Here is a 13,203-nt window from a genome sequence, read left to right on the forward strand (position 1 = left end):
TCTCCTCTTTTTGTACACCTTGTTAACCCCTGTGGAGCACTGGGGTGTTCTGTGGATTCCAACAGGGGAATTGTAAATGTAAGGGGAAGCTGAGGGCACTCAGTGGTCTAACTGGGCTGTATCTGATTGATTGGAGTTATTAGACTGGAATTATTCCTGCTATAAACCAGTTTCCTGAAAAATGAGCATGAAGTTCACTGTATTGTCTTGATATCAGTGCAGGGATGAAACTTCATAACTGCAAAATGCCAAAATGAAAGCATATAATTAGGGGCTGTCAGTGGAATACAGTGTTGTGACAGACTAATGGTTTCCTGCTGCAGCACAAGGCTGAGCATCAGTGCTAATAAAATAAACATGTTGCTCTGTCTTAGTGTTTCCTTAGAAAGCTTGAGATTATTCTCCTGGTAAGTGTTCTGCTACTGTGATTTTATTTTTAATACACAAAGTGATTAAAAATTGAAACCACACTCAATCAGAGTGAGCAGCTGAGTGAGTGCAGCTGATGGGAGGGAGCAGATGCCCAGGACTGCTGCAAGTCAGCCTGAGCCTTGGGAGAACTCACAGCTGCTAATAAATCACTTCTAGCTTAAGTGACTGATTACATGTGTTTGAAGTAGATTTCCTGGCAAAGCTCATTAGGATTTGGATGTGGAATTGCTTGTGTTTCAATCCAAGAAGGAGTAAGAAAAATATCAGGGAAAAATATGAAAATGCATTTTTGCTTTGATCTAAGTTGATATTAAAAAAGGTTGCCTAAAAGGCAGCTTCAGCTCACACAAAGGCTTTTCTGCTGCTTAGGGTATGTTGGTGTGTTGTACAGCCCCAGTTCCCAGTTTTGTTTGTGTGTCCCTGTAGTTGTGTAAAGGAGTTTCCAGATACGGGTAGTGTGGAAATCAAAGGAGTTCCCTTCTAGAGCTTGCATTCATCAGTGACTTTGCCCACATGAGCTGCCCATTTGAGTAATTGGAGTATGTTTAAAGTATTTAAACAGCCAGATATTTTCACATAGCTTTGCACAATCATAAAGGCAATATTATCACTTGATAAAAAGTATTTCAGCCTGTGGGAATTGTGAAGGAAAAGTAAGGACAATGATGGCAGCGATTCCATTATTCTCAACCTTTGTTCATTAATCTTTGTGCCGTCCTTAAGGTATAAATTGTGGATGGGACACAGGGGAAGGAATTGTTGCCTGTGAGGGTGGGGAGGCCCAGAGAAGCTGTGGCTGCCCCTGGATCCCTGGAAGTGTCCAAGGCCAGGCTGGACAGGGTTTGGAGCAGGGTTTGGAGTTGGACTGCGCTAGTGGAAGGTGTCACGGCAGAGGCTGGCACTCTGATCTCTCAGATCCCTCCCCACCCAACCATCCTGTGACTCCATGATATCATTGGTGATCCCTGGAAGTGCAGAACTCTTTCTCTCTCCCCCAGCTCTCCGCAGCCCGGGCCTGGAGGTGGCCTCCCCGCCCAACGTGGGGCTGCGGCGCAGCGGGCAGATCGAGGGCGTGCGGCAGATGCACCTCAACGCGCCCCGCAGCCAGATGGCCACCGAGAGGGACCTCATGGCCTGGAGCAGGAGGGTGGTGGTCAACGAGCTCCCCCCGGGCATCAGCAAGTAAGAGGCTCGCTGGGATGAGAGGTTCAGTTGTGTAATGTGGAGTGATTTTTCCATACTCCTGGTGTAGCCATGATATTTTTCATAAAATACGCGATCCTCTTTGCTAGGATTTTTCTCCTATTCCAGCTGAGAAGCCTCAGAAAAAAAAAGTAAACAATTGACTGTCTGCTGCTGTGGAATGCAAGGTGCATCTGTGATTGGTGCATGTTGGTTGTTTCTAATTAATGGCCAATCACAGCTGGCTTGGGCTCTCTGAGAGTCATGAGCTTTTGTTATTCATTCCTCTCCTGTCCTTTCTAGCCTTCTGATAGATCTTTTCTCTCTAGCCTTCTAACAAATCCTTTTCTCTCTATTCTTTCTAGTATAGTTTTAGTATGTCATTTTAATATAATATGTATCAGAGTAGAATAAATCAGCCTTCTGAAACATGGAGTCCAGATTCAGATCTCTTCACTCATCCCGGGAGCCCCTGTTGGATCAACCACACTCTGGAATGAGCTTTCAGCTTTGGGGCTTGGTTGGTTGGGTTGTTTGGGATATTGGGATCAGAATGGAGTTGAGAAGCTGGATTCCTTCTTTTCACAATTCAGTCTTTCTTCAGTACTCCAAATACCACATTTCCCTCAAGCTTTATTTAAAAAAGACTTGAAAATAATTTTAATACATTTGAAAATAATTATGGCTGCTTAGCTAACAAATTTATTTATTTAACTTGTGATTCCAGGAGCGAGTGGATGGATGCTGCTAGGGGATTTTATGTGCAGATTTCTTAAAGCAGCTCAAATATTTTATTGGGTATATTAAGGAGGCTGTTGAGTTTCATGATGATTTAATGAATATAATGTGTGTTTCTTATGTATAATTAGGGTCCAGGAAGAATGTCGAGCTGCCAAAGGTGAAATAGAAATCAGTTTATACACTGCTGACAAGAAGAGAAAGCCGTCCCACACCTTACAACGGGTGAGTTAGTGCCCTGGAAGAGACAACCTGGGTGGGAAGCAGTTCTGAGCACTGAGCAACAAAAATAAGACCAACAAAAAACCCCAAACCAATTTTATTGAATTATTTAGAAGATCAATAGTCCTAATTGTTTCTCTGGCTCACTGTCTTCTTTCTTCTGTAACTGTGATTTGGCTGTCTGTAACATCCAAACAGTGGTAAATCTCCATCCTTGAGGTTTCAGTGGTGGGAAGATGCTGGGAAAGGAAAATCGCAGAGCCACGGTGGGTTTTCAGTTTGACTTGTGGAAAGTAGAGGTGCCAAACTTTTACAAGGGCTAGATTTATCTTATGCAGAGACTGCAGGAATTTTATAGAAAAGAATGGTATTTTCAATAATTTCCTTTCCAAAGACTGCTACTTTATAAAGTAGAATTTCTGTTGAACCAAGAATCCACATCTAAAGCATCCACAGTGTGTCAGAGATACTGTCCAATTCTACAACAATTTCTTACTGCTCAGCTGTAACCGGGGTGCAATGCTCAGCCACTGTAACCAGGCACCTTTTTGGCGTGTAACCCCTGAGTTTGTGTCCCTGTTTGTGCTCCTGTCCCCTGGCAGAGCGAGCTGCAGGCGGGCGGCGGCCGCGCGCTGCGCAGGAACCAGCGGAAGCGGCAGCACGCGTACCAGACACGCTCCACCATCGAGCACAGCCAGCAGGGAGCCAGCCAGAACCCCTGTGCCCACCACGAGTCCGACAGCTCCTCTGAGGTCTGAGCCTCCCAGCAGCCTCCAGCAGCTTCCCCCTTCCCAAATCCATGTTAAGGTTTCATGTGTCTGTTGGAGGGAGGAGGTTTGTGCAGCTGACGCTCAGTTTGAGCTGGAGCTGCCAGGACTGGGGTGGGAGGCAGTAAAAAGAGGTTTGTCAAATGTATTTGTGGCAAAAGGTGGTGTGAAAATAACATTGGCATGTTCCAGGATGGGGATGGTCACCTCACAGACAGGGACAGGGCAGAGGGATTTGACACATCCTTTGTCTTCACCTTCAACATGGATGACAGAGCAAGGGGGTCCCAGTGCTCTGATCTGGAGGGCCATGAGTGAGAGTGATCAACTCCCAGTCAGCCCTGAACTTGTGTGGGATCTGCTGCTCCAGCTGGATTCCTACAAATCAATCGGGGCTGAGAGAATTCATCCAAGAGTTCTCAAATTGCTGCTGATGTTATCACAAAGCCTCTCTTGATGATTTTTTGAGCAGTCTTGAGAATCCAGAGAGGTTGTGACAGTGACAGGACCCAGGGAGAGCAGCTGGAGCTGTGCTGGGGCAGGGTCAGGCTGGAGGTGAAGGAAAGGTTCTTCCCCCAGAGGGTGCTGGGCTCAGCCCCGAGGCTCCCAGAGCTCCAGGAGGGTTTGGACAGCCCTGCCAGGGATGCACAGGGCGGGATTGTTGGGCAGGGCAAGGAGCTGAGCTCTGATCCTTGTGGGTCCCTTCCAGCTCAGGATATTCTGTGATTCTCCACATGGGAAGAAACACTCAGGTCATTGAGTCCCTGGGATTTGTGGTGTTCCTGTGGCATGTTGGTCTTGGAGAGTGAAGGATCGTTTACCTAAATGCCAGGACAGTGTTGAAAAGTAGCTTAAAACAGCTCCTGTATTTTTGGAAACCTGAAACATTTTCAAGTAAATTTAACTGGGTTGTGTTAAACCACTTGCTATTTTGGGATTTCATGCAGCACATGGATTCTGGGTCAGGACTTTGATTTCATTTTGCAGTGCTTTGATTTCATCTACATCTGTAGACTGCTGTTGAAAGAGATTGAGTATTGGTATTAATCATTGATTTTGGCAAAGGAAGAACTTAAAATACACCAGATAAATATAACTTGTTCTCCTTAAGGAAGAGAGTGAACATTGCTGCTTTGTAAATGCATTGAAAATAGAGAACAGCTCAAAAAGCTGATCTCTGGACACTAAAATTTATTAATCAAACACTTAAATAAGAACTCATTCTGTAGTTCTGATATAATTAAAATTCACATTTGTTTTAAAGGAGCTATATAAGGATGTATTATAGTATTAATTAAGGTGTAGGAAGAAATTGTGGATTTATTTCTTTAAAGCTAAACCAGCCCTTCAGTGGAAAGCTTTCCTCAGATGACACAACTTGCTTGCAAACAAAAATGATACATTTTACCCTTGGCCCCAAGTGAATCCTCTTGTTTTCACTACAGGAGGATGAGACTGTTGGCACAAGTGATGCATCCATGGATGATCCTGTGGCAGCCTGGCAGAGTGAAAGCAGTTCCAGGTACCTCCACTGGGCTCTGCGTTGGGAACACTGGTTTATTATGGGATTTAAGTAGGACAGTTGATACTGAGATACTCAGACTTCATTTTGAAGATTGATTTTTAACCAGTTCATCATGAAACATTTCATATTGTGATTTTTTTTTGTTCTAAAAAACCTTTTGTAAGAAAATACTGCCTTTAATTAAGAGCTACTTCAAAAAAATCAAAGCCAGTTTGCCATATAAATCCTGTACTTGTATTATTTGGTATTGAAGAAGTCAGAGCTGGATTTTTAGGGAAGGGCTCTAGTTCTTTAAATGTTCTGTGCATTTTTTGCTGCCAGTTCTTACAAAGTCAGTCTGTGGATCAGTGAGATTATGAGAATTGATATCAACTATAGATGTGGTTTTACTGAGTTTCAAATTCATAAAAGAATTTACTGAAATCACAAATCATTTGTTTTTCTTTAAATTCACATGATAACAGAATTCTGTGCTAATCCTGAGCAGAACCAGGAGAGCAGGTTGAATGTTTGGAGTTTTCAATCCGCTGTGGGGAAACTGAAGTTTTCTGTTCTCTTTCTCACAACTTTTTAATTATCTACAGTGATTCATCAAGTGAATATTCAGACTGGACAGCAGATGCTGGGATTAATCTGCAGCCTCCAAAGAGACAAACCAGGCAGGCAGCTCGGAAAATCTGTAGTAGTTCTGAAGATGAAAATATGAAGGGAACAAAAGGGCTGGAGCCAAAGAGAAGGAAACTGAAACAGCCAAGGAAGAAGGTCAGCAATTGTAATTCTAAGTGTCTTTTGTACTTTATGAATATAAATTTAGGTTTTAGTGGTTGTTTTCAAAGAAAATATTTTATAAATGGGCATAGAGTAAAAAAAAAACTACAGAGAACACAGTAATTGTGCTACCAGTGGTACCAAGCAAATTCATTGTTTGTTTTATTGGGCTTCCATGCTTCCCACAGGTGGTTCTTAAGTTCAAATGCCATTTTTTTCTCCCGGATTTATGCTCTGCACCACAGTCAGGTTTACAACAGGGTGGTTTTGTTGTAAAACTATAATGGATATGTATAGTATTGACATAGTCAGATTTCTTTTTCCTGGTATTTTTTAAAAAGACATTTAGAATATTTACAAAAATACAATTTATTTCTTTATTATAGAACCAGGCTGGCTTGAGTTGGAGAGGTCTTAAAGATTATCTTATCCCACCCCCCTGCCATGAGCATTTTAATGATTTATGACTGTTTTAAGGCATTTTAATGATTTATGAAGGTTTGTTATTATAGAACCAGACTGGCTTGAGTTGGAGAGGTCTTAAAGATCATCTTATCCCACCCCCCTGCCATGGGCATTTTAATGATTTATGACTGTTTTAAGGCATTTTAATGATTTATGAAGGTTTTGATTTTCAGTATTATTTATAGCAAACCTGTCTTATTCTCTGCTATTTAGTGGAGATTTTGGGAAGGACAGCACTCCACAATTTTCCTTGTATCTTACCTGCAGTAACTGCGGCACGATGAATTTTCCACAGTAATTAACTGTACTCTGAATATCGTGTTGCTTGCATTCTAAATTAATACAAGTATTTAACTTCTGTATGTAACTTACCTGTGTAATCTCCCTCTGTGTGTGTCCAGAAGGCCAGTGGGCTGCTGTCCCTGGAAGGGGAGCCCAGTGAGGAGTGGCTGGCCCCGCAGTGGATCCTGGACACCATTCCCCGCCGCTCGCCCTTCGTGCCCCAGATGGGGGATGAGGTACTGCCCTCTGGCTTGCCTTGAGGAGCCAGGTGTCTGCTGAGGAAGGCAGGAGCCTCCCCTGAAAAGGAAAATGTAAACCCTGTCCCTCCTGAGTTGTTAGAATTTTTAAAATTAAGTGTCTCTCAGGCAAGGATTTGGGAGCAGGAAAAACAGTTCTTTACTAGGGAAGAAAAAAAAAACCAACAAAATAAACAATGCAGAAATACAAAACAACACTGAGAGAGTTAGAACATGCCCTGACCCCTTGTATGTTAGGGTGGTGGCACAGCCCCATCCCATGGGGGCTCAGCCCTCCTGCAGTGCCAGCTGTGCTTCTGCTGGAGCAGGGATCCTGCACAAGGGGGGAGTTTTCCTCTGAAGCTCCAGGGCTGCTGGAGATGGGCCTGCTATTCCTCTGGGAATGCAGGGCAGGAGAAAGCTGCTCCTCTGGGAATGCAGGGCAGGAGAAAGTTGCTCCTCTGGGAATGCAGGGGGCACAGGCTGCTGTGCTGTTCCAGGCTCAGATTGTATCCAGGTAGGAATGCTTGGCTCCTCCCCTGGGCGGAGCATCTCCCCATGGGATGATGGAATTGGATCAGCCATGCAGGGACACTCCTTGGCCATGAACAGCAGATAATTAATAATTAATGGCCCATGAACAGAAGGGATCTCCTGGAGGGAGGAGTGGCTGTGGGAGAGATGAAGAAAACTGCCCAGTTACAGAAGCTGACTGCCCCACCTCTAACAGATGGAATAGAATACACAGCCCCATTTCCAACCTCAGACACCCTCAGCAGTTCCCACATTCCCAGGGAATCAACAGCTCTGCTTGCTTTGGACTCTTCTACCCAGCAGTATTTGCAGGGAATTGTGCTCAGGGCAGGCTGAGTTTTGTTAACTTCGTTAATTCCCAGGCACTTTGTTGTTTACAGTCACGTCCTGTGTCCCTTTTTCTGCACAGGTAACTTGGGATTGGCAGGAAAAATCAGTTGTGCATCTTCACCTGCACATTTCTTAGTGATCTCAGTTGTAAAGCACAGAGCAGGTGCCAGTTTGGGGGCTGATATAAATACTTTTAACTGGAAGAGTGTTTTATGATGAAATAAATCAGTGTACAATGTGTTCCCAAAGGGATAAGACCTGGTATTATGAACAGGAAGAGCACAATCATTAAAATAATTTTCTCTACTTTTCTCATTTGATCTTTTTTTCTCTCTTAATTTTCTCTTTTTTTTTTTTTTTCTCTTTTAAGATCATCTACTTTAGACAAGGCCATGAAGCTTATGTGAGGGCAGTGAGGAAAGCCAAAATTTACAGTATTAACATGCAAAAACAACCATGGAACAAAATGGAACTCAGGGTAAGTTCAAGAAATACTTCAAAGAGCTGTGAAAGTCTCTGTAATGTTAAACTGACATGAAAAACCAGCATGAAAAATGTAAAGAAAGGATTGCTTTAAAATGTTAATATCGAAGTTTTAATTGTAAATATTAAAGTCAGTTTTTATTAACACAAAGTCTTTACATCTGTTCACTTCCTGGTTTTGGACTTGATTCTCAGGGGTCTCTTTCCATACAAATTATTTTTTCCTGAACACTGAATTCATTCAGAACCCAGCACTGCAGAGCTGTTTGTGGTTCTCTCACCACTCTACAGTGACCTGAGCATTTGGGTTCTGTTTCTTGTTTTAATGCTGTGGTAAGAAATTATAGTGTAAACACCTAAATGTGTGCAGGAGTTCTCTTGAACACTGGGTCTTGCTTTGGATGAGTTGCCAAGCCTTAATCCACAGTGTTGCCTTTTTTTTTCCTGCTGTCCTCAGATTTCATATCAAGAGAAGAGCCCATATATGTGCTCATATTCACCTAACCATGCCAGTGGTTCTGTTAATGAAAGTAATTGCTTTACTGGGAAAATACCCAGTTACCAGTCCCAGATATTTAGTGATTCCAGCTGTAATTTTCCAAGGCATCATCAGTTTGTGAGGAAAAGGAAATAGCTGTTCACTTAGGATGGGCTTTGACAGGACATGAACATAAAGGCTATTGTGGAATTTCCATTTGCAGAGGAAGAATTTCCTTTTTTCCCCCCTGTGCAAAAGTGAGGGGTCCTGGGGTAGGTCAGGGAGAATCTCTGGTGTGTTTAAAACTGGGTCTGTTCCTTAGAACCTTCCTAAATAATTTGTAGGAATCCTGTTCACAAACCTGCCAAGGAAATGAGCTTCTTCATTTTTCTTTTTGAGGTGACAGTGATTGATTTTAGTATTTGGAAAAGAAAAATTAATGGGTGAAATTACCTGTGCTGTAGAGTGGAAACATACTCAGGTTTTATTAATGTTTCACTTTAAAATGGATATTTGTGTTGTTGGCAAGGTAAACTAATGCTGTTCCATGCTTCTTGCTAACTAGGAACAAGAATTTGTGAAGACTGTAGGAATTAAATATGAAGTTGGGCCTCCCACACTCTGCTGCTTGAAGCTTGCATTCCTGGATCCAATCACAGGCAAAATGACAGGAGAATCCTTTTCCATAAAGTAAGTCACTGGAATGCTGATGACGTTCTTCAAGAGCTTTCCTTGCAGTGTAGAAGCTCCCCCCTCCTCCTTTCTTATTTCCTGTGCAAGGCATGATGATGGCAGTAATGGTTATCCCAAATGCATGGAATTTGAGGACTGTGTAGTTCATCTAGAACTATATTTCTGGGTAATAATAACTTCTTTTGGTCTTATTTCCTGAAGGTACCATGATATGCCAGATGTTATTGATTTTCTTGTGCTGCATCAGTTTTATAATGAAGCCAAAGAAAGGAACTGGCAAATAGGTAAGGGTTTTTTTCCTAATTCCACGTGTTTTGCACCATTTCTGTAGCTGTTTAATGGGAGGTGTCTTTATTACCTGATGTAAAGGACTATACACACATGATATTGTCAAGATTATTGGAAACTTTTATTTGATGTTTGCTGCATTTCCTGTAGAAAAAAAAAAAAAGAAAAAAAAAGATAAATGGGAGAAACTGTTCCAAGGAAAATCTCCTGATCTGTTGGGATCTGAGGTGAGAGGCAGCTGTGGGTAATTCCCAGAGATGGGCAAGGGCTCAACTCCTGTGGTACAAAATGCAAGGATGGAAGTAGGGCATTCACAAATAGCTAATTCCCAGAGATGGGCACGTCCTGCCTTGAGGGCAAGGGCTCAACTCCTGTGGTACAAAATGCAAGGATGGAAGTAGGGCATTCACAAATAGGGAGTTGATTCTCTAAAAGGAAATATTTAGCAATTCTTGATGTTGTTCTTTTTCTGAATGCAACGTGTGCCCTCCCAGGGGATCGATTTCGCAGTATCATTGATGATGCCTGGTGGTTTGGGACTGTGGAGAGTCAGCAGCCTTTCCAGGCAGAATATCCTGATAGTTCCTTCCAGTGCTACAGTGTCCAGTGAGTATTTCCATGTCCTGGGACTCCTGCACAAATGAGAGAACTTTCAAAACAGGATCAAGAACCTCAAGAATTGAAATCCCTTTTTCCATTTGAATACATATCCAGACATTTTATTTTCTTATTTAATTTCACATATTATACTTCTTATTTGTTACTTACTATTTATTTATTTTAGAATATTACTTTAGAATATATTGAATATTTACTTATTTAATTTTTGAATTTTTTTCTAAAGCAACAATTCTGGTATAAACAGCAGTGCAGTGACTGCTGGAGATGCACAAGGAAAAAAGGGAATTGGAATGTTTTATTCCTAACTGGAGTGACCTTTTGGGTCAAATCTGGTAAAGAAAAGGTGTGTCTTTATATTCAGCTCTAACTTGTGCATTTGAATGAATTTTTTAATAGCTGGGACAACAATGAAAGAGAGAGGATGAGTCCGTGGGACATGGAACCGATCCCAGAAGGAAGTAAGTGTGTGCTGGATTCCTGTCCCTGCACACAGCAAACAGCTCTGGGGCCCTGCATTTACCCTCTGGAATTGTTCCTCTCCAGCTGCTTATCCGGAGGAGGTCGGGGCTGGAGTTCCTGTGACCCCAGAGGAGCTGACAGCTCTTCTCTACAAGCCCCAGGAAGGAGAGTGGGGGGCCCATTCCAGAGATGAAGAATGTGAACGAGTGATCCGAGGGATTGAGCAGCTTCTTTCCCTCGGTATGTTTGGAGAGAAAAGAGAGAGAAAACAATATCAGGGAGGTGGCACAGGACTGAAGAGCAGATGGGATGGAGTGCTGGGGCTGAAATGTACTCAACTAAGTTACTGAAAAGAGCCTTTTAAATTGCATATTTCAGTTTCCAAGCTAAATTCCTTTTTTTTTCTGGGGCTTGACCTGGTTTCTTTCAATGGAGCTTTCCAGTGGGTCATATCTAAAGGTGAAAGAGCAAAACATATAATTAAACCCCTCAAAACCAACCAGCAAATCCTCACTAAATGCCCTCACCTCCAAATTCCTTGTAACTGGTTTGTAACCATTTAATAGCACGCTGTGCTTTAAATTCTGCCCCTCTTTCCACCCAGGACATGTCTGTGTTCCTACTCAGTGTTGCATGTTGTAGTATTCCTGTTGTAAGTGCAAGTGCCTCGTTCCTTTCAGTCAGATTGGCTGCTGGCACACAAATCTTAGATGTGATACTTAAACAAAAAGTGCTTTTTCAAGAGCAGGAATAGATGGTACAAGAGGAGGATAATGACATTCTCAGCTGTAGATCTGTGCTGCTTTTGCTGAATTCTTCGAAAGAAATCCCAAAAACCGTTAAAAGGAATCCTGGTGTAACATCCCTTGGAAGCATCTAATTGATTGTGGTCTTTTGTCTTGCAGACATTTCTAATCCCTTTGCTGTTCCAGTGGACCTTAGTGCCTATCCCATGTATTGCACTGTTGTTGCTTATCCAACTGACCTCACCACCATCAGGAGGAGGCTTGAAAACAGGTTTTATAGGTGAGTTTGTGTTTGTACTGACATTTATTGCATTTATTATTGTGTGGAGCTGAATGCTGTTTGAAGTCCCTTCAGCAACTGCAGATCAGATTGGCCTTGGCCAAAGTGAGTCTTCCTGAATAATAAATTCTGCTGGCCATGTTGTTCAGGCAAAAGCTGCTGTAGCTGGATCTGGAGTGTTGGTTGAACACCCTGAGCCTGGCTCTGTGTTGAAGGCAGAGCATGTTTGCTTTGTTTCCATCCCTGCTGCCTTTGAGCAGGGGCTTTGCTTGTGTTGCAGTTGCCAGAAGGAGACTGAATGATGCTGGAAACTGGAAATCTTGGTTTTCCCAGTTAATTTGGGAATAAATAATGTCCTGCTCTTATTTTACCCTCGGAGGACAACCTGTTTCTGCTTGATCTGAATTCCCAATTCCATTTTTTACTAAAGAATCCTACTGAACGTGGAAGAAAAATAACATACACCTTGTTCTCCATCCCATTCCTTAAATTTTGTGTATTTTTCAGGAGAATCTCTGCCCTGATGTGGGAGGTGAGATACATTGAACACAATGCCAGGACTTTCAACGAGCCAGACAGCCCCATAGTCAAAGCAGCCAAAATTGTGACAGATGTCCTGCTCCGCTTCATTGGGTGAGTTTGGAGATCCCAGACCCCACAGCTCCAATTCCTGGGATCCTTCATTGTGTCCCTTGGTTTTTGTCATTGTCCTGCAGAGATCAGAGCTGTACTGATATATTAGAAATCTACAACAAGGTGAAAGCAGAAGACCTGAGCAGTACTGATGAGGAAGAGGAGGTAAGATCATCTCCTTCCTTTTTACAATTCAGCACATGAAAGAAATTCTGATTTTTGTTGAGTCTTTATTTTATAGGTAATTGCACTGAGTTTTGGAGATGAGGCTGTTCAGGCTCACCTGAGACAATAAGCTCCCTGAAGTAAAAATGCTTCTTGGAACTGTCTGTCTTTAATCTTCTCTCAGTACATGATGTTTTGTTGGAAGGATGAGTAATGAGGGGAGCTGGGAAGTGGAGCTGTTAGTCAGTCAGAAGGACAACAGCTCTCCATTGTCAGCGAGGCAGCAGAGCTGATTTCCTTATGTAATTCTGTGTCATTTCCCATCAGTTGATCCCTGGAGTGAAATGTCAGTAGAATCCAGGGTGGATATCTCTGCCTTGAGCTGCTTCCCTCTCCTGACACCTTCTCCCCTTCAGTGCAGTTTGAAATGTGCTGTAGTTCCTGTTGCCAAGTGCCCTGTGGTTGTTGTTGACTGGTTTTTAACCCTTTTTCCATGGCTGAGGGTTACCCAGACCTGCCTGTGTGTGATCATTCCCTTTGCCTTTAGGTGGCAGAAGTGGATGTGGATTCAGATGCTCCAGGCACTTCCTCTGGGAAAAGACGAGTGAGTAAAATTCCTGCTCTGGTCATTTGTTTTTAAATTTGATTTTGAAGAAAATATCTCCAGCAGTCAAATTTTGATGCAACTGATAAATATAGCAAGGCTGGAGCTGAAATATTGCAGCTTCTCATGGGTGTGAGTGTTATATATGACCAGAAAAGGCAAATTTGTTTAATTTGTCTAATTTGCATATTGCTGGGCCATCAGCTCTGCTTTAATCTTCCTGGATTTCTGTTTATAGTTGGGTAATGCTTTAATTGCAGAATGCTAGGAGA

General features: G+C 42.6%; 1 protein-coding gene across 2 annotated transcripts in view; it reads left to right on the forward strand.

The window, feature by feature from the left end:
* The window catches only part of BRWD3 (bromodomain and WD repeat domain containing 3), a 51,036-nt gene that overhangs the window by 27,763 nt on the left and 10,070 nt on the right, over window positions 1–13,203 (forward strand). For both annotated transcript variants that reach the window (XM_039722481.1, XM_039722482.1), the window contains 16 exons: window positions 1,431–1,614; window positions 2,484–2,577; window positions 3,177–3,326; window positions 4,787–4,863; window positions 5,451–5,628; window positions 6,501–6,617; window positions 7,852–7,959; window positions 9,008–9,132; window positions 9,337–9,419; window positions 9,918–10,029; window positions 10,441–10,502; window positions 10,588–10,743; window positions 11,409–11,529; window positions 12,037–12,162; window positions 12,246–12,327; window positions 12,875–12,931. In XM_039722481.1, coding sequence (XP_039578415.1) covers window positions 1,431–1,614; window positions 2,484–2,577; window positions 3,177–3,326; window positions 4,787–4,863; window positions 5,451–5,628; window positions 6,501–6,617; window positions 7,852–7,959; window positions 9,008–9,132; window positions 9,337–9,419; window positions 9,918–10,029; window positions 10,441–10,502; window positions 10,588–10,743; window positions 11,409–11,529; window positions 12,037–12,162; window positions 12,246–12,327; window positions 12,875–12,931 — 1,832 coding nt within the window. The remainder of the gene's footprint in view (window positions 1–1,430; window positions 1,615–2,483; window positions 2,578–3,176; window positions 3,327–4,786; window positions 4,864–5,450; window positions 5,629–6,500; window positions 6,618–7,851; window positions 7,960–9,007; window positions 9,133–9,336; window positions 9,420–9,917; window positions 10,030–10,440; window positions 10,503–10,587; window positions 10,744–11,408; window positions 11,530–12,036; window positions 12,163–12,245; window positions 12,328–12,874; window positions 12,932–13,203) is intronic.

Source organism: Passer montanus, unplaced genomic scaffold (assembly GCF_014805655.1).
Source record: "Passer montanus isolate IOZ18808 unplaced genomic scaffold, ASM1480565v1 scaffold49, whole genome shotgun sequence".
Taxonomy (NCBI): domain Eukaryota; kingdom Metazoa; phylum Chordata; class Aves; order Passeriformes; family Passeridae; genus Passer; species Passer montanus.